At 39.5% G+C, this 20,958-nt stretch overlaps 2 protein-coding genes and 1 non-coding gene across 5 annotated transcripts in view; 2 read left to right on the top strand and 1 right to left on the bottom strand.

Annotated features, from left to right (window-relative positions):
- FBXO11 (F-box protein 11) overlaps positions 1 to 2,232 on the top strand; it is a 76,408-nt gene extending 74,176 nt beyond the window's left edge. For both annotated transcript variants that reach the window (XM_019748608.2, XM_019748609.2), the window contains exons 21-23: positions 45 to 153; positions 729 to 827; positions 907 to 2,232. In XM_019748608.2, the coding sequence (XP_019604167.2) occupies positions 45 to 153; positions 729 to 827; positions 907 to 1,036 (338 nt within the window). In that variant the 3' untranslated portion in view covers positions 1,037 to 2,232. The remainder of the gene's footprint in view (positions 1 to 44; positions 154 to 728; positions 828 to 906) is intronic.
- On the bottom strand, positions 2,199 to 19,929 carry MSH6 (mutS homolog 6). Of its 2 annotated transcripts, XM_019748607.2 has the most exons (10): positions 19,588 to 19,928; positions 12,595 to 12,794; positions 10,208 to 10,374; positions 6,428 to 8,969; positions 4,936 to 5,204; positions 3,695 to 3,812; positions 3,361 to 3,450; positions 2,799 to 2,953; positions 2,484 to 2,683; positions 2,199 to 2,371 (listed from the first exon to the last, which is right to left on the bottom strand). In XM_019748607.2, exons 1-10 carry the CDS (start codon positions 19,830 to 19,832, stop codon positions 2,290 to 2,292), a joined length of 4,068 nt encoding a protein of 1,355 aa, XP_019604166.2. In that variant the 5' UTR covers positions 19,833 to 19,928; the 3' UTR covers positions 2,199 to 2,289. The 2 variants fall into 2 exon arrangements, 1 of the variants encoding a protein (XP_019604166.2); XR_012496350.1 differs by lacking the exons at positions 2,199 to 2,371; positions 2,484 to 2,683; positions 3,695 to 3,812 and having other exon boundaries at positions 2,816 to 2,953; positions 19,588 to 19,929.
- Positions 4,233 to 4,335, top strand: LOC141571936 (U6 spliceosomal RNA). The gene has a single exon (XR_012496978.1). It is a non-coding gene; the product is annotated as a U6 spliceosomal RNA (small nuclear RNA).
- Positions 19,930 to 20,958: the final 1,029 nt, after the last annotated feature.

Raw genomic sequence — 20,958 nt, 5'->3', positions numbered from 1 at the left:
GTCTTTGTCCTTTAGAATTTTACTTGTTTTTTCTTTTATTCCAGATAACAAAATAATGAACAATCAAGACGCCATAGAAAAGGCTGTTAGTAGAGGCCAATGTTTATATAAAATATCAAGTTATACCAGCTATCCCATGCATGATTTCTACAGGTATATTTTTAAATTATTTGAGTCCTGGTAAAGGGGGAAATGGTGATTTTTCTATACTGGCAAGACCTAGCATTTTTAGATTTTTTTTTTCTGCTTAAATGTGTGAACAGCGTAAATTGGATGTTTGCCAGTCAAGACTGTACCTGAAAAATTTTTAATTGTCCACATAGAGTTCTGTGATCAATCGACTTGAGGATCCTGTTTGAGACCGTAAATATGGGAAAGTTACTGTAGTGTGTAACTACTGACTGTATTGGAAATGTGGGACATATTTATATTGTCTCAAAGTTGTCACTAATTGTTCCATATATCCCAGTCACTGAGTGGGTTTTGAGTACCCTCCTCCAAAAACTGAATCCGTGGACTTGATAGGAAAATTTCAACTGTCTTTCTACAACTTACAAATTGTTTTCCTCAGAACACGCAAGGCAATAGGAAATTCACTTACTCCATTTTAGTCGCTTTTCAGAATCTGGGTTGGAGCCACCAAAATTTTGTTTTTGGTCCTTTTAATAAACAAAATGCCGTTACTTTGAATATGTTCAAGAAAAATAATGTAAGCTTTTGCTTTTTAGATGTCACACTTGTAACACCACAGATCGAAATGCCATATGTGTGAACTGCATTAAGAAGTGCCATCAGGGACATGATGTAGAATTTATTAGACATGATAGGTATGTAGCATACTTGCTTGCTCTATTACCCAATTATCCCCCCCCCCTTCCTAATTTTTGGGTTTTCATTTTGCTTTAGGTTTTTCTGTGACTGTGGTGCTGGAACACTGTCTAATCCTTGTACATTAGCTGGTGAGCCTACACATGATACAGATACACTATATGACTCTGCTCCACCTATAGAATCTAATACATTGCAGCACAACTGAATTCCTTCCCAAAAGAAAAAGTCCTGCCATTCTAACATCATAACTTAAAAACATTTCTTTTGGAAGAAGATTTAAAATATTTGCCCATGCTACAGGAAGAGACTGTACTAAAAATGGATACACGAGGTCAGTTGACACTATGAAACTCAAGCTACCAAAAAGAAAGTGGCAATATATTGACTCAGGATCTCAGAGCTGGGTGTTTTAGCATTACTGTGTAAAGACTTTTGAAGGGACAGAAGTGAAGAAAATAAGCTGCAATTTTTGTACAGATACCAACTTCTGAAAAAAAGCTGGTGTTTTTACAACTAGCATTGAATGCAGTCTAATTTGCAGTAGTACTCTTCAATAGACAAGCAGCTTTGTTGCTGCCTTTATGGACATGGGTACCAATTGCTTTTGTAATATGGTAAAAAATGTGAGCTAGCACTTCTGCGTTTCTTTTGATTTTTTTTAACATGTATTCAGATTGAGAAATATGATTTTAATGCTTTAATCTCATGTAGTTTGTTTTTAATTTCAAGCAAAATCTTATTGTACTTGAATGTGCCCTGTTTTGTTAGCACACCTAGACTTGCTGTAACTGTACTCATGTCCCAGTATCTACGTTCTTTCTATGAAAGAGAAAACACTAATCTTAAATTATATCCAGCAATGTTTCTGGTATCCTTTAAGAAAAGTTAAGACTATTATTTCCTTCCCTTCCCTGTGCAGCATTCAAAATCACCCCTAGAAAAAGTGAGTGTTTTAATGAGACTTCCTAGGAAGGGATGCACTGTAAAACAAAAGTATTCTTGTAACTCAGTTTTGTGAAAGGTAAAAACTACTATGTTTTAAAGTACACTTTAGAAAGTCTCTTCAAAACAGTCCTGTATTTGAACTCTGTTCATAGTTTTTTTTGAACAGTTTAGACAAACTGCTGGAAATTAAGACAATTTCCTGCATTAAGCTGAGACAAGTATATATACAGCCCTATACAGTTTCATAGCTTCCCCCCCCCCATTTATGTGTATTGGTGACAGTGGGTATAAACAGCCTGAAAGTGTATGCATGTACCATAACATCTAGACTTAATATATTGTGGAGTATTCAATAACCATTATGTAGAAGGTAGATAAGAATTAAAAGGGTTTAATTTCCTAGAAAGAAAATGGAAAAATGGTCATTTTTAAAAAATAAAGTTTATTAGATCATAATGTTGTCTGAATTTACCAACTTTGTCAAAAAAGTCAACTCAAAGCTTCCAATGTAGTCTATAATTCCTCAATCAAAGTCAGCAACTTATGGACAGCTTCAGCATCTAAAGTCGACTTTTCACTAGCCAGACAAACTTCCCTTAAAATTAAAAAGAAAAGTTTTAGTTCACATTTTTCACAGGGCACCATCCATCCCCCTTTAGTTTTAATAAGGTCAGCTGCATGGCAAAATTATACCCAATTATAATTACCGAAATAATTGCAGTGAATGAGTCGTCTTCTCAAATTCTCTTGCTTTTCTATGTCCCTTTTGAATAACCTCCTCTGGAAGATTAGCAAGCCTTGCTGCATTAAAGCCATAGCTTTTCGGACAAGCTCCTTTGATGAATTTATAGAGGAAGGTAATAGTCTCCTGGCTGGGATCTTCACATTCATTTTCTACCATGCATGCCTTAAAAAAAAAAAAAGGTATTTTATTAGTTATATTCACGTGCTAGCCATGTAAGTAACCAACTTTAGGTTTCTCAGAAACCTAAACAAATTTTGAATAAGCAGTTTGCACATACCATGTGACCTAGGCGCACTGCAACATTTTGAGAATAATCTTCAACTAATGAATGGTAGTGGGTAGAAAACAATGTACGACACTTGATATTCTCAGCAAGTTCTTTAACAACTGCATTTGCTATTGCAGTCCCATCAAATGTTGCAGTACCTCTTCCTGTGGAAGTAAGATGCATAAATTATGTATGTACCAAAAAGGATGTACCTCACAAAGGAATGCAAAAAACAGGATACAGCAGCAACATCAGTTGGTACATCCCAAGTATTGTGTAAATAGGCAGTGTTTACTTAAATAGGTCTGCTTAGCAGTCCTTGGAATGGGGTACATTTCTTTCAAAGAATACTGATCTTCAGAAATTTATTAATTCTCCTTAAATATTCTCATTATCCCCATAGTATAACAACTAAATTTGAATAGGATTAAGAAATTTAATAAAGACATTTCACATTACCTCACCTCCAACTATGAGTCCATGGCACAAAGGTGAGTGCATTCATATCCTTAGAACTAATTCTTTGTACTGTTTTAAAGATAGTCTTCAAATGGATATTTTAATATCTTACCTAACTCATCCACAAGCACAAGAGAATGTGCTGTTGCATGCATAAGTATACTGGCAGTTTCACTCAATTCAACAAAAAATGTGCTTTCACCTTTAAAAAAATCACAAATGCGTAATTAAGAATTCTATTATGACAGTGAATTCATCTTTTAGGTCCATATCATTTGAATTTATCATGAACTACCCAGTAGCATCTAAATGTTAAATCTCTTTACTTCTAGTATTTTAAGAATTGCATGTTTACAAATGCCTGAAAGCATTCCGCTTCACAGGACACCAAAAAAACAAACAAATCAAACATCAAATAAAGCCATTAGGTGGGAAAAATACTTTACCTGACATTATTCTGTCTGAGGCACCTAGTCTAGTAAACACTCTATCAATTGGTGTGAGCCTACACACTTCAGCAGGTACATAACAACCCATCTGGGCCATTACAGCTAATAAGCCAGCCTGTGAATGAGAGGAAAGGGTCCTTTATGACTGTTATCGAAGAACATATACATACAGATAGATGTAGATACACAGAGATATATCTCTGTATATCCAGAACCCAGAGACAATAAGCCAAGCTAATTAATAAACATTAATCTTAATAACCATTATGTCGGAGTCAGACACTCTTAAAAATCTTCAGAATCCTAAATAGGAATAGAGGGTTAGGGCCTAACTGGCCTGAAAACCTCAGCCTATATATTAACCCAGTATACTAGAGATTCTCAACCCTGGCTCCACGGTAGAAATCACTGGGTCCTGAAAACTACTGATGCCAGGAACCAATTCCAGACTAAATGAATCCATTTCAAAGGATGGAATGAATCCCCGTGTACATTTTTGAGCTCTCTGGATGATTTTGATAAAAAAACGAAAAGTGCTTGCTTCGGCAGCAGACACTAAAATTGGAATGATATACAGGAGATTAGCATGGCCCCTGCTAAAGGATGGCATGCAAATTCATAAAGCATTCCACTTTTTTTTTTAAAGGGGGTTGAACAATTTGGTGAACAGAAATATATAGTACAGTAGAGCAGGAGAATCAGCAAATATTTTGTCAATGTTTTTGTCAGTTTTGTTTTTTTTGACAACCTTTTGAAAATGTAAAAATCATGTTTAGCTCATGGCTGCCCAATCTCTGGTATAAAGGGAAGACATAATTTGTTTTCCCTAAAAAGAGGTTCCCAACAGTTACTAAAGGTCATGAATTTTATTTGCTTTTTTTTTGTATCTAAATAACTCTGCCGTGGTTCTTTTATAAGTGTTCCTTCAAATGAGTCTAACTGGACAAGCCTGTAACATGTCTAATTTTTGTTCATTATGACTATACATCTACCTTCAGAGGAAATTGAATCAAATCAAAAAGCTTATAAAGAAATGACCTGAAACTTCCCTTTTAAATGTGTACTTCCCTTAACATCAGGCAGATACATGACTGATGAGAAAAATACAATTCTCAATGTTATAACACAAGGAGTTTCCCTTTGCTTCCTTGTAAGTCAGTGACTGATTCTGTGTAATTCATGTGCTATTAGGAAAAGGATGGCCTAAATAATACATTCATTCTTAATAGTCAGTTTACCTGTCTCATGAGTGTAGACTTGCCCCCCATATTCGGTCCAGTAACAAGCACACAATAAGCTTTGCCATTTTCCTCCTCTTCTTCCTCACAGCCTATTAGAATGTCATTGGGAATAAAGTCATCTCCAAAAAAAGTCTTCGTAATACAGGGATGGCGTGATCCTTTAAGGTCTAAGAAGACGGGAGTGTCTTCTTTTGGCAACAGAATTACTGGACGACACATAGGACCATCACCCCCTCGACTGTAGTTAGCCAGGCACAGTAAGACATCTGTTAAAGAGAGGGTAAAAGTGAGGCTTCACCATTTTTGGGGTTTCTTGATAATCACAAAGACCCAACTTCTATAAGATGGTTCCTAAAACTGCTTTTTCAGGAGGTGGTGTGTCCTACTTTCTTTTTAGACAGAGCAGCTTTTTTCCTAACAGTAGGCATTCTAGTGACATCATTAACACTAACAGCACAAATACAGTGCCTAAGTGTTACATGTGGCTTCATTATAGAATTTATAATCCTGGGAGAAGCAGAATGTTCTGACAACAGGCACACTAATATAAAACAATCTTAAGAGGAAAGTTAACTTCACCAATTTTGAACACCTGTGCTGAGGGAGGATTTTAAATTACCCACCAAATTGTAGCTGTATTGGCTTAAGGAAAAAATGTGGCACACACTCAAAAATATGCTATTCTATTCTGGACAGTTGTGTTCAGATTACAATAGTTTTGTTAAAACAAAACAAAAAAAACTGTAAAATAGCAAAGGCTCTAAATAAGTTGGCCATGAAATTTAAAGGGAGAGGAAATTATGAAGCACAAAAGGTTTCAAATTTGGGGCTAAGAGGAAAAAGATTAAAACCTTTTGAGACATGCATGTAAAAACTAAAATACAAAAAGAATGCAAAGGTGTTTTTTTTAAAAAAAAGTGATGGGTCAAGGAGATATTTTTAAAAACAGTATCCACCAAATACTACAAATTCAATTGTAAATTTTTTCATTAAAAGTACTTTTATTGGGGCGGCCGGTTAGCTCAGTTGGTTAGAGCACGGTGCTCTTAACAAGCTTATGGGTTTGATCCCCACATGGGCCACTGCGAGCTGCGCCCTCCACAACTGGACTGAAACGACTTGGAGCTAATGGGTCCTGGAAAAACACACTTAAAAAAAAGTACATCAATCTTGTACTTTTATCTTTTCAATCATTCAAGACTGAAGAAAGGACAGTGGGCTACTAACACTGGCTACTAATTAAAAGTTTCTAAAAAAAAAAAAAGTTTCTAGTGAGTAACTGAAATGACTATTGATAAGCTTAGTCATTTCATAGTGCGGAAGCAAGTATATACTTGTCAAAACCCATATATATACCTTGTTACTTGTGTTTAGGAACATGCGTCAATGTCCCGGGACTCTGCAATGGTTTTAAATCTCAGTGCACAACTGGGACACAGGTAGAGCATTACTAACCAAAGCCGTAGAACAAGCTTGTTGGAAGTCTTACCTAACACTGTGATGCACTCCACAGCAGCCTGCCAGTCCTTGTAATTTTTATCAAAGTTATAGAATAGTCGCCGCATGCAGTCCTTCAATGACACGTCTCTCCGTTCTTCAGCATTTATCAGATTAGCCAACTTCTTCTCAATAGTTTTGGTCCAGTATCGTTTACAGCCCTTTTTGGTGGATTTCAACTCATACTCTTCTGGCAAATTACGAGTGATGAAATTCTCTGGAATTTCCAACTGGTAACGGTTCCTACCAATCCCCCAATAAACTATGCTCCTACAGCCAATTCGACTGCGCTGTTTCTCCAAGTATTCCAGGAGGCTCTGTTCATTTTCTCTTATGTCAGCAAGAGCTTGGTCATAATCAGAGTCAAATCCTGCTTTGGGAGTAATCAGTCCAGTCTTTCGAGCCTTTTCATGGTCAAAGGCTGTATCCCATCGGTTCAATTCCATAGTCAAATCAGGAAAACGGCCTTCAGGATTTTTTGTCTTCAGAGTAATGATCTGCTTAAGGATTTTAGACTTGAAGTCATCGACAGCTTCTTCCATAATCCCTATAATTTTACATATTACTTTGAATCCTTCCAGAGCAGAAAGAAAGTCAATAATCTTTTTTTTGCTGTATGTAGTTTCTTCATACATTATAGCCCTGCTATCTGGGTGGTTCTGGCTCTTCAAGGGAGACCCAACATTATGAATTTTACTCAGTAGCCTCTCAAGGTCTGGAAGCTTCTTTAGAAGGTCTACAACCTCAGAGATTTTGTCAGGCACAACCATTAGGTCTTCTATAGCATCTAGACGATCATTGATAGCATAAGGATTACACAGTGGGGCACAAAGCCATTGCTTTAGGAGCCGCTTACCAAAAGGAGTATGGCAAGTATCAATCTTCTCTAGTAGGGTACCTTCGGTAGAACCATTTGTTCCATTCAGAAAGATCTCCAAGTTATTTAATGTCACAGAATCTAGCACCATTCGTTGATTGGCTTTAGCAAAGACAGCACCGGGTCTTGTCGCACTGACCATGTCTGAATCTAAGGGAATATATTCTTCAAAATTAGCCATTGATAAAAGTTCCTGATCTATAAGGCATTTTTTGAGGTAGAAGACACAACCACCTAGAGCAGAGAGGGCCAATTCACTCTTCTCTCCTGGTGTCAACCCAATAGAATCAGACTCTGAGGTCATACCTTTAAGTACCCGGGGTAACATTACCCCCCTGTCCTCATTCAACTTTTCTGTAAAATACCCTTCTTCAAGGAGAGTCCTCAAAGTTTTGGCTGCATCCCAAAACTGGGAGCCTGGTATCAGACCTTCCTGAAGAGAAGAGGATAATGAACCCTTCAGAATCATCTTAGTTTCTGCTGAGAGATTTCCTTTCTCAAACAAGACTTGTACCGGAGGATAATGTGCCACTAGAGTCCTAAACCTGGAACAATGACGATCATCTGAAAACTGACCTATGAAAAACTTTCCCAGTGAGGCATCAACAAAGCATACACCATATACTCGAGTGTGGCCAGAAATATCTTCCTCTTTTTCTTTGAGGCTAAGAAGATATTTACTGTAGTTTTCAGAGGGGTCACCTTCCAGCACACTGTACGTCTGTGTACCCTTGGTAATGATTCTACAAATCTCCCTCCTCACTACTCTATCATGCTTAGATATATGTGCCATCTTTCGGCATCGTGCCTCCATCATTTCTGGGGTCTCAGTCTGTTCCACTCGTGCTACTTTATAGCCCTTCTGGACCAGAGAATCTGAATATCGGCCAAATGCAATTTCAGGGAAACCCGAATGGGCCCAGTTGCCTTTCATGAATACCAGCCCTAGTTCATTGACTCCAATAAGAGCATCCATGTGGTACAGCTCATAAAACTTCCCCACCTTGTAAAATATGACAAGATCAAAGTTCTGAGACTTAATCTGCCACCACTTCCTCATCCCAGGAGTACAGGAATTAAGGAAATCTTCAGGCACGTGGAGTGTAGATGCATCAAAATCTGGGTGATCTGGTCGCCTCCTGTGCATATCTCTTCTCTTTTCGTCCTTGAGCCATTCTAAAGTTTCATGATACCACAGAGTGGGGCGACTACTGTTATCACATCCTCCACTATTGTGGCCCTGGGATTCAGAATTTTGAGGGGGAGAGAAAGCACTCAAAGTACTCTTGGTTTCCGCTGAAATGCCAGTTGTTCGTTTGGTGGCTGGGGGCATCTCCTTCCTTGAACTTTTCCTTTTGAGAGAGCCATTTCCAGTCACCATTCTCTTCCGCTTTGGAGCAACTTTGACAGAGCTGTGTAGGCCTTCGCTGTCGCTATCCCCCATTCCACTGCTTATTTCATCACTGCTTCCTTCCTCCTTAGCATCTGGCTTGAATTCTACATCAGAGCCACCAACATCACTCTCCGAGTCTGAGATGACCCTCCGTTTTTTAATTTGGCGGCTGCTTCGCCTAGACCCTTGGACCTTCGGCTGCACTTCCTCTTCACTCTCCATTTCATTCTCTTCACTCTTATCTGATGCATAAGTTGCACCTACCTGGCAGGCAAAAAAGGAGTATTTAAAAGTAAAGCAAATTTTGGAAAACTACTGTATTACTGTAGAATTACAGTACTCCAAAATACAACAAATCCAAAATACAACAAAAAGTATTAGAACATAAAACTGGGTCATCTCTTTTGGTATGCTGCCATTTCATGTACTACGAGAAAAACGCACCTTCACAAATGAGAAACTATTTTCTTTCTCAAAGAATACCAATTTCACTTTCACCTAACATTAGAACAAGTATCACTCAAGATTAAGTGGTTCTGTCACCAGCGTCCTATCCTATACAGCAGTGAAGAAGCCATGAGCATGATCACACATCACAAATACCCACAGGTGATGCATTTGTTAACAGTCACAGCTATGAAAATAAAATCTTCAAATCTCCCTCTGTTGTCTTTCTTCCATAGTTACCTCTCTTCTTACAGATGGACATTATGAAGTTCACCATTTTGTATATTCTTTAGTATAAGAAGTAAGTAATCTATACCAATTCTAGTCCTTGCTCTTTCACAAACTATCTCGTTGGACAAGGCATATTCACTTAGGGATCTCTCCCAAGTATGTGGCTAAATGATCTCTGTAGTTATCCAGTTCTAAACCTGATCGTTATGACCAAATTAAAATTAAGAACTTTTTTCTTTCATTGCTCTTAAAATAGCCATTATATTAACTTGGTTATTCCTTCATCTATAAAACAATAAAATAAAACATAATATCAAGCTTATATAAGAATCTCTTAAGCACATACCTGATTAATTTATTAATGTTTTAAATGAACAAATTATTTGTTCATTTCCTTAACAAGATTTAACTCACTCAAATAGTGACCATTAACATTTGAAACCAAGATTGTATTTCAAGGTTACTCAACCTCTATTCCTAATCCAAAATACAACAGAAAGTATTAGAACATAAAACTGGGTAATTAATTTCCAGGGCCTGACCACACACCCCCACATAGTAGCTTACTATCAGACACCATAACCAAATTTATCACTATGCCTCCAGCTCTTACTGTCTCTAGCTCTCTAACATGTGTCTCCCAGCAGACTTGAGAATTTAAATAAAATGGGGTGCTAGGCTGCTCAGATTCTAAGTAATCTAATTTATAATCCAGGGAAGTACAGAAGTGTATATGAGTATACTAAAACATACACATATAAATAAAACGAGAGTATTACTTTACTATGTCCCATCACCTAAAAGAAATAACTGCAATGTCCCACCTCCATTTCTTCCTCCTCTGGTTCTGAGGGCTCATCACACACTGCCAATTCAAGCCTCTTAATCTTGTCTTTATTCAAGGCATCATCTGCACGTTGCATTGCTCTGAGTATTTCAGGCTTTGCACTGTAAAAATGACCTCCTTTCTGGGCTTCCTTTGATTTTGAACCTAAAAATACGTATTTATAAATAAGAACTGTTGGATGGATAGTTGGTTCAAACTACAACACTTGCCCTAATGAACAAGAATAACAAGTATAATTTTTTAATGTTCCATTTACTTTTAATTAATATAAACAAATCAATAAAGCCCACAAGGAAGGAGTCAAGTCTTCGGGGTAAACCTACCAGTGAAACAAATTACCTCCTTGAAGCCGCATCCCCCAGGACCACTTAGTTTCTCTCCTAATGGCCTGGGGCTGTAGCCCTAAACCAACAGGTAAGGCACACCTCTTCCAGGGAGGCAAGAGATGTCAAGGGGTTTGTTCTGTGACCTTTTGTAAAAAATTACTTCAGGAAGGCCAAGACTACACTGTCAGTTAGATGAAGCTATGACAGTAAAACTAGATCTGCCCCAAGGCAGTTGGATAGGCTATATTAAAAAATTACCCTGATGTGAGGGACCCTGACATTTTGGGAGGGTGACCCCAGTTCAGATGCTGAATGTGTTAATTTTTTTTTTCAAAACAGTTGCACTGCTTTTAAAGTAAAATTCTTCCTTTATTCAAAAAGCTGTAATATTAAATGACACTTCTATCACTGAGAATAAGATGAGATGCAGGAGATCACTAGTCTAACGGTACAAAATCTTTTGTAGGAGTCATAACTAGGGATGTCTCTTTCCTTCTTTCCTTCTACTGGAAAACAAACCTGAATTTGTCTAAATTGAACAGATCCAGACTTCACATTATTTCTTTCTGTATACTAAAACTTATAGGACATCCTAAATTTCCATAGAATTAGCAACTTTCATGGGCTGCCTAAAAATAAAACTGCAATTTCCCTTTTCTCTAAAGAGCTGCACCAAAGCTACAAATTGCAACAATCAAAATCATATGGAGTGGCTCTCAATTTTTCCCAAAATTCCTGTTGCAGCTGTACTCACCCCCTACCTATCTAGTGACATTTCTGCAAACTACAATTCTCAGGACTCCTCCCCTAAAAGAGGCTTTTTTTCATCCATGCCTCTTTGCTGATTTACTCACATACATGTATTGCAACAATATAAAAATTTAAAGGGGAAAGAATGCACAGGGGTGACCTTAGAAAACAGTGACAGCGTAAGTATACTTTTTGGATCTCTTTAAAGTCATTTTGCTAAAACTTTGTTTAGAATCTCAAAATTAGTCCTGGAAAAAAGATTTAATTCATCATCTGGTCCAACTCACTCATTTTATATGAGTAAACAGTATTAGAAATAAGTTACTTTGGTTGGCCAAGATTATACAGCAAATTACTGGAGGACACAGAATCAAATTTCCTGATTATCTTGCCATCTTGCATGTCAGATTTCCACGTAGAATTAACTTTCTTCAGTGTGCCCTCCCCACCCTGCAGGATGAACACTATAACCAAAAGGCATGATTCCCAGAGATTTCTGGGAAACTGACCTTTGTTCTGTTTCCAAAATATTGAGTTCAATAACGTCCTACCCTGGAAAGTCTGAGGATAATGGATGAGGACTTTTTCATGCTTTGGTGTATAGGCACTTTTTTTTTCAACCATTGTGTATGCCCTGTATCATTCAAGAGATTGATGGGGTTCACCTAACTGAAGTGAAAACTACAACACATTGCTGTAGTCTGCTCGTGTCTGTGATAAATAAGGCTGGGCCTAAGAAGACCAAGTTAAGGTTCCAGAAGCTTGACGTGAAACTGAACTCAGATGTGCTCCTAAGTGAGGATTTTGAAGGCCAGGTAAGCACACATCTCCATCTGCCCTAGAGAATGTCACTGATCTCTCTACTATGTATCCTGACTGCAAGGCCTTTCTTTTGGACCCTTTAAGATGGCACATTCTTTAATTTACCCTTTTCATGTCTGAATTTGATATTTTGGTCCAAATCATGAGATCCAATTATGAAATCATTTTTCACTTAAGGAAATGAATGATATTGCTGTTAAGTCACTCAAAGGACACAACAAAAATTCCAGTCCACATAACAAATTGGCTGAAGACCAGATACAGGCATTTTATCCTTTTCCCTTGCTAGAAGCTTTCACTACACCACTCCTGCAATTGAAATAAAACACACCTTTTTTCACTGTATGGAGATACTGACACTTGTGCTTATGTGCGCTCGTCTTTTGTCTTCTCTCTCTCTCTCTCTCTCTCTCTCTCTCTCACACACACACACACACACACACACACACTGAAGTGATTCTCTTACCTGTATATGGCTTTAATAGCCTTCTGCTAACCCAGCCCCTTGTAGGGCTGTCATCAAAAAACTGTACATGAACGCGGGCACATTTCCCTTTCTCACGGATGAATGTTCCATCAAAAGGATGGTTGTAAACCAGGCAAGGCCACCAGGGGTAACCCTCCATCTTGGCCCAAACCAAATCACCTGGTGAGAAGTCACAAGAACTGTTGCCAAAAAAGACATAACTTGGTTAGTATTTGGTTAAGTTGCATTAAAGGTAATTACCTTCAAATAAACAATTACAAGAAAGGTATTGTTAAGACTCTTCTGAAGTCTTCTGGCATTAATATTCAAGCATAGAAATTCTTTTTTTAATCAGATTTTCAAGTTATATTTTAAAACATAAGCAAATATCACAATATTATTAAGACATACAAATATAGTGAATTCTGGTATTAAGGTGAGAAACTTTCTCAGAATCATTCAATTTAAAAACTATAGCAGAATTCTGGTAGAATACTGATGGCGGGGAAAAAGGTACAGACTCATTGTAAATGCTCTCTAAATTGTAATAAATCACACACTACAATATGGTATATATCAGGAAGTGGATCTGACACACCGTATTAATATTAAACATACCAACTATGTAATTTGCTAATTACAGTAAATATTACCTCATTAAACTTTGCTTGGATTCTCCAGTTAAGTTCCTATGTATTATTCCAAAATACTCCAAAAGCTACCTAGCACACCACCACCCCACTGCTCCTAAAATTCTAATTTCACGGAAAAAGTCAACAAATAAGTGCCTAATGTACCCAAAATATGAGTACCTATGCCTGCAGAATCAAAACTAGATTCAGTCTTCACAAAATCTGATCTAAGGAGGGGGCAGAGGTAGAAGAATCTGGCTAACAGACAGCAGAAGAGTCAGTGATGCAGAAGGATAAACCCTACTCAAGTACTATATACCAAAATTTTCTAAGCCTGTCTACAGGTTTTCACTGAACAATTACCGAAGTAAAATAAGTACATTACAAAAACAGTGATCATAAGACAATGGAGGCCACCTTATTCAGACCCAATCATGAAATTTCTTTAAAACATGAGCATAGAAACCCCTAGGCTAGACAATTATGAGAAAACAAGAACCTAGTATGACTTCAGCAGGTGCTTGTCTCAAGGGCCTTACAGTCTTCTCTCAATGTATAGAAATCTATAGCGACCTACAGTAGTTTATAAATACTGCCGTCAAGCTCACTACATAGATCATCTTCAAACAGGACTTTTTATGTAAATGCTTCTTCCTTACTAACATATCCATTAATTAACAGGAGACAAAGACCCTTATCACTGTGCACAATGGTTTGTCAAGGAGGCTTTCCCTAAACTCAGCCATGTAGCCACTTAATCACAAAACCCATCACACTGCTATCAGGAAACCGCAAGCTTTCTACGTACCTAAGTCCCATAAAGACACTGTGTTCTGAGTCTGAACTTTTAGAAGATCGGCCAAACAGAGCAAATACATGTCATGTCAAGGAAGCATATTTGTGGCTCTATAGTCCTGAGACATCTGGCTTCAAACTGTGTGTTGGCCAAGGCAGATTTTTCTGAAGGGGACCAGTAGGGATACCCATCTGTCAAGCCTGGCTGCCATTCTTTAAGGCAATTAAACCCCTGAAGAGATGGAGACTCAGGTAAGGGTGTGTACATAGCAAAGCCTTAAGGCCATCACTGGCCAGTTTGAGGCAGTTTCTCCCCTGTGTATTTAAATTATTAAATATATCTCTAGATGAGTCTTAAGGCTGACCAGTACAGAGTGAGGTTTACAAAGTGTTCCTGGTTTGTAAAACTGAAGATAACTATTTTTCTTGCCTGTGTGAACTGAGTTATAGAGGGTAAGAACTAACGAAGGACTCAACAGGGGACCAGCTATTTCATTACATACATGTCTATAAAAGTTACAAGTTTTCCAGAATGGAGTTAAGTGCATCAAACTTTGATAAGAATGCACATCTTGGTAGTTAGTACATCTGAAGTCCAAGGGAGCAAGATGTCCCAAACCCAATGAAATTCTATATTGCCTGATATGAGGCAACAAACCACTTGCAGGAATTTCTTGTATTAGCGGCTCCTAGAGAAACTAAATAAATGACTAGATCAAAATTCTTGAGCAAAAAATCTGAGATGGCCACACCTGCCTCCTGAAAATTCCTCTCTATCCTCAATTAAGTCAGAATAATTTAAGTTTCTGGGACCCAAATGACGTGGGAAAAAATCTTTTGAGTTTTATAACTGCACTATGTAATAGTACTATTTTTACATGAATAAGTTAATCACTCTAGTTTTAGCCCAAAGGAAAAAAACTTGAGCTAAGACTACTTTTACCTTAAAACTGCCATTTCTACAAATACAATGAAAACTGTAAAATAAATTGTAAAAGGTGTTTAAAGGTCTCAAAATTCTTAGAAAATATTGCTTTCCGAGCAACCAATTAAAAATTTTAATGCCTTTAAATTTATTTGAAAGGCAAATGTGCATCATCACTAAAGCAAAAATGAGTAAAAAGCTAATTACAATCGTTAAGAGTTTTGAAATAAATTTCTCATCTGTAAAGCTAAAATATTATAAACTGAACGGTTTAAACAAAAAGTTTTTCAACATCACCTTACCCTAAATGTAACCTTATACTTATAGAATCTTACACATAACGTAACTTTTCTGCTGTTAAGAATTGCCAGTCAACTATAAAATGCTAAGACTAAAAAAACTCAGTAATATACATGGTTCCTCCAATGCTAAAAGGCTTTAAGAAAATAAGTGACTTTAAAAATTCTGGCCTAGAAAACACTGGTCTCCAGCTAAAGAGAGAACTGAGCAGGTAATAAAATGTATTATGTAATAAAACTAAACATTGTGAACATTTCTTAACTAAAATTTTTCCTCAATGCTAACAAAAATTTTTAATATATTAATTTTTGTGCACAAACTTTAATTTTTTAAAGGTAATTTAAAATTCTTATCTCTAATAGTTAAGCAGTCTCCAAAGAATGCCAAAATAAAAGGAACAAATACTTTAATCCATGCAAATATTCAGATTTTTAGACCAACACTAAATACTATATTTAAAAATATGTAAATAAATGTGTGGGAAGACAGCTGGATATGCTATAATTAAAATATCTGCTATCTTTCATACATTGGTCCTTGTAAGAGCCAAACAATCTTATAAAACCGCAGGCATGTACAACTGGTTCTACTTAAAACTATTTCTTTTAACAGTCATTCATTAACTTTACTGTATTGTAATAGTTAGCTATGTTTTATAACAATCTTAACATCTTTCTTTTCATATAATGAAGACTGTGTTGATATGAGCAAGTCATATAGCCCTATGCAGTGCAGTGAATCCAATTTGACAATATCTAGACCAAAAGGTCACCTCACATCTAAGTATTATATTAATTACAATATAAAATGCACAGGTTCTTCCTAAATAAAGCCCAAGCTGAAATGCCAAAATATTGGAATTATATTTAGTCAAGTATGATTTTACAAGTGTCTCTAAAACTTTAATATTTCTTAAATGTTCGATACTGGGATTTTAAAGATAGTGAGGGGAAAAAATCTGATACCTCAGAGAAACAAACATAAAAGCCTTCATACAACCAAAAGTAAGAAATGACCTAGTTAGTAAAACTAAATATACATTGAACGTATCTTTAAAATTTTGCTTTAAAAATCGCATTATTTTTGCTTTCTCTTTAGTCCATAACCTTCATAATTAACACTTTTGGCTACCTACTTTTTACAAAATAGATACCAAGAGCATTGCTAGAATTTGCTTCTAAGCCATCAAGATAAACTGGGTTTGTCTAACAAGCTTGTGTATCTTAACACTGAGTCATCACATACATGAAAACACAGGGCACATGGCATCCTGCTACTATTCTCATGGCCATTTACTTCAAATGATGTCATCTCGACTCCCTCCTCTCTTCTTCCATTATCTAAATCATCACCAATACCTGTCTACTCTACCACTTGGATCTCTCACACCTCCTCTTCTAAATCCTCTGTCCCCACTACCACTACCCACACATCCTCTCCATTATCAAAACAGCTTCCGAACGGGTCCCCTCACGGAACATACTTCAACCAGAGTGTTATTTCTAAATCACTCTCCTCTGTGGGTTTCTTAAATAAAACCTACAGAAGCATAAGCCATAAAAAAAAGGATTGACAAACTCGGCATTACAATTAGTAACTTCTGTTCAAAAGATGTCATAAACAAAAGGACAGTACAGGGTGAAAAAAGACTTTTACATCACATATAACAAAGAACTAGAAAAAAAGAGTCAAAACACCTAACACTTGAGCACATGACCAACATTAAAAGATGTTCAACTTCTGAAAATTTTGAAAAATTGTGAGGGCAGGTGGGAGGAGATGCCCAACAACTATTAAGAGCTTTCAGCTGACCTTCCAAGTCCAGAAGTCTGTGGTCCATCAACCTGTTCATGACTGGATCCCTGCATACCTTCTCCAAGGCTCCCACCTCTTTTCTTTCTAGCCACAATTTGCTCTTCCTCTTCGTGAATCAACTTCCTACCACCCCTTCACCCTCTCTGTAACAACCTGGCTAACTCCTATGTCTTCTGGGTCTCAGCCTAGAAAGCTGAAAACCTGCCTTGATCCATACATACCCCTTCCTGCCCCAAAGCACAGAGAATTCACACACTGCTCTTGCTCTAAGAGCTGTCTTTTTGCTTGTCCTGTTTACTGTTGTATACAGGATCCACAATGCCTAATATTGTGCCGGGCAGAGTAGGTACATGAACATTTGTTGAATGAGGGCAAAATTTATATACTAAAGAGTTTCCTTAGAAGTCTAGTATCAAATGCCCATCTTTCTTGAATATTCTGGAAATCAACTGTAAACAATGTCATTATGCTTTTATTATGAGGTCCTGAATTCAGACCTCAAAAAACAAATAGCATATGCTTGCTATTCAATATGTAAAGCACAATCATTAGCATGGATGCAGGGAGAATTCAAATTCAAGTAAACAACACACCATGCATCTCTCACCATGAAAAATAGTCTGTTACAGATGATATATATGTAGAGGAGGAAAAATATTTTTGCCTGTACCCAGAGTTCTTGGCTGAGACTCCACTTTAATAACAAGATTAACAAGAGAAAAGCAAACAAGTCTATTAACATGCATACCTCCTGTATACAAGGGAGACACTAAGGAAAATTGAGAAACTCCCAGAGGTAGCCCAAGTCACCACCCTAAACACCACCTGCAGCTAAAGACAAAAGAAAGATGGAGGCGCAGTTATGTTAACCAGGAAAAGTTAACAAGGGTAAGGTTATGCAGATTTAAGTCAGTGCCTTGTCTATTAAGAGTTTCTTGTAATTTAGAGACATCCTCTTACTGGAGCAGAGGAGACAGCCTTACAAGTGGAGATTTCCTTTATAAATGTAAATTTCACATACAGAAGAGGAACTTCGGTTTTCAGAGCTTCTCCAGTGTCTGCTGTTTCTCAAAAACAATCAGCTCAAAATAATCTTTATGCCAAAGAGGTATAATCTGGGGAGCATATCCTGCTAATCTTCACAGAACTATATAAACTGCCTGAAAGGGTTTCTTAAATGAGGGAAACACTAAAATCTGTATAACACCTAAAATGCAGGGCATTTCAAATCGACTACTCATAACCACTAACCAACTCTGATCTTGAATAAATTCATTGTTATTTTCTGAGCTTTTATTTCCTCATACTTTCAATTGGCTGCCATTAAACTTTTTGCTCAATACAACACCTGGGATACACACAGTAAAATGCAAGCTTTTCAAAATGTCGCCCGCTTCTCTGACAAAACGGCAGCCAAGCCCTGGAATAGCACTGAACTGCCCAGAAAATTAGGAGGACAACACTTCCGGGCAGGATTCCCCACAGTCGCGCTCATACATTCCTGCCCAAGGCCAGATCAAGGCCTTAGGGGGCTCAACTCCGAAAACATTATGACGCCCATCCTCCCGTGGAACGGTCAACAATAGATACTCTATTTCATAAAATAACATTTTCTTCAAATCGACACAAAACTTCCACGTGTGAAAATTAATGGAGTTCTCAATCTTTCTTGTTTTGGTGCATATGCAGTCTACCTACAGGACGACCCAACCGGATCCCAGCACTTTCAGCTACACCCCCCCCCGCCCCGCCCCGCCAACCTCACTCGGACCAATGAGGCCCCTTGGTTTTGCGGTGTGACACACCCCCGGCGCTCCCCGCTCCCTCTCCTGCACCCCCACTCGGAACTCCCGCACAGCCCCCAAACACAGGTCGAGGGCCCATCGTCTCCCAATGGCGTCCAGGCGTCCGAGGATCATCCGCAAACATTAAGAGAGTTCCCCGAACGTCTACTGAAGCCCTAATTTACTATCCCAGCTTTGAAGGAGGAACCTTCGCGCACCCCAGTCAGTGTAGGCCGCGCACCCACACCCTCCAGATGGCCGGCGTTCATGCTCCCTGCAGGCTTTCCTTTTTCCCGCCACCCCTCCCCCGCCCTGGTCAGGCACCACCCTCTCCCCAGCCCTGGGTACGCACCCAAGGAGCGTGCGAAGCTCCTTTCTCTTCCCGCCCCGCCCCCAGTGCTATCTGCCCCCTTCTCCTCCTAACCCAGCAGCTAGCACTCCCTCTCCTCCACCCAGCCCCCCAACCGGGCAGAACTCATCTCCTCTTCCTCCAAACTCTGTGCGGTCTCCCCTCCTCCCTTCCTGCTGCAGCCTATTTCCTCCAACCTTGTTTACAATCTACACCCCCAGTGTTACAAACTCAGCCCCGGCATTCTTTCAGGGCAAGTGTGCAGCCCCACTTCCTCCGAAACCAGAAAGTGACCGCACACCCCAAATCCGCCGAGGCAAGCCTCCCTTCCCCGGGCTCCGTGTGACCCGCCGCCGTACCCAGCCACCGACACCCCCGCCCCCAACCTGATACCTGGAGGGGACGGCAGGCGCTGCAGACCTCCGCAGCCCTCCATTAAGGTTCTTGGCCTTGGGCGGCGACGTAGACCTCACCAAGGGCCCGGGCCCAGGCCCAGCCTCGCTCCAAGCGGCATCCCCGCCGGAGGAAGGGGAGGCCCCGGTAGCAGAGGCGGCGCCGCCTTCACTTGAGGCCTTATTGGCATTATTCAGCACTGGAGACTTGGGGAAGAAACTGTACAGCGTGCTCTGTCGCGACATAGCGACAGTCGGCAAGGCCCAACCGTTCTATCGGACCAAGCCACTGGAGGCACAGCATCTACCGCGCGGCGCCTGCTGGCGGGAAATCAGGGGGGAGGTGCGTTGCACGGAAGGAACACTGGCCCCAGCCGCCAATAGGCAGGCGCCTCGGCAGGCACGGGCGGTGTCTCTACAGCGCGCGCCCGGCCCCGCCCCGTCGGGGCGCCAGGCGACGTGGGGAGGGGAGGGGCCGGCGCTCCACGAGGTGCCGCTGTGCGTTCTGCCCCCGGGCCCCAGCCCCAGAGGGTGGAACCGCGGTGGGCCTGGCCTGCTGGCGGGCCTGCAGGCGCGGGAGCTGATCTGGGCTGGAACACCTTGGCAGGAAGCCCGGCTACGGGCCTGGGAAAGCCGCCCCTCTCTGAGAGGCAAGGGGGCGCTCCTGGGGCCTGCGAGCACCAGGTGGGCCCGTGTGTGCGGAGTCCACGCACAGCGTGGACATGAGTGGCTGAAGTGCTGGGGGCAAACCGAAGGGCCGCGGAAAGAGGCGCCTTCAGGCGCCTGTTTGAAAACTCCTGTGGTTAGACCGCTTCACCAAGGAACCGGAAAATAAAGGATGCAGACTTTTATCAACAGTAGATTAAGTCTCCTGTTCGCGTTGTAGTCTCAAAGTGTTGCACGTAGTAGGCACTTGATAAATATTTGCTAAATTAATGCTAAGTGACAGGTCCTTTGCGTGTTTATGATAAAAATCTGCCAGCTACTCAGAGCTTTCCTTTGCCGGGCAACAATCCAATCATTTTACATAGATTATATCCTCTCGATCTATGAGGTAAATATTTCAGGCCTACCGTTCTTTTTATCTGCACCGTTTGAGCCAGGTGTGTCTCAATGTAGGGTTTTTCAGATTTTAGAAAAGTAACAGGATGTAAATTAAAAGTTCCTATTCTCCAAAGTCAAGAAAGAAATTAGACTGACAATTCTTTGGTCCTACCAAGTTTCCCGGAAAATAAGACCTAACCAGACAATCAGCTCTAATGCGTCTTTTGAAGAAAAATTAACATAAGAACGGGTCTTATATTAATTGTTGCTCCAAAATCTGCTCTAAAAGATGCATTAGAGCTGATTGTCCACCTAGGTCTTATTTTCG

The sequence above is a fragment of the Rhinolophus sinicus genome, linkage group LG05, assembly GCF_036562045.2.
Source record: "Rhinolophus sinicus isolate RSC01 linkage group LG05, ASM3656204v1, whole genome shotgun sequence".
NCBI lineage: Eukaryota > Metazoa > Chordata > Mammalia > Chiroptera > Rhinolophidae > Rhinolophus > Rhinolophus sinicus.
This window is presented reverse-complemented; position numbering and strand designations above follow the sequence as displayed.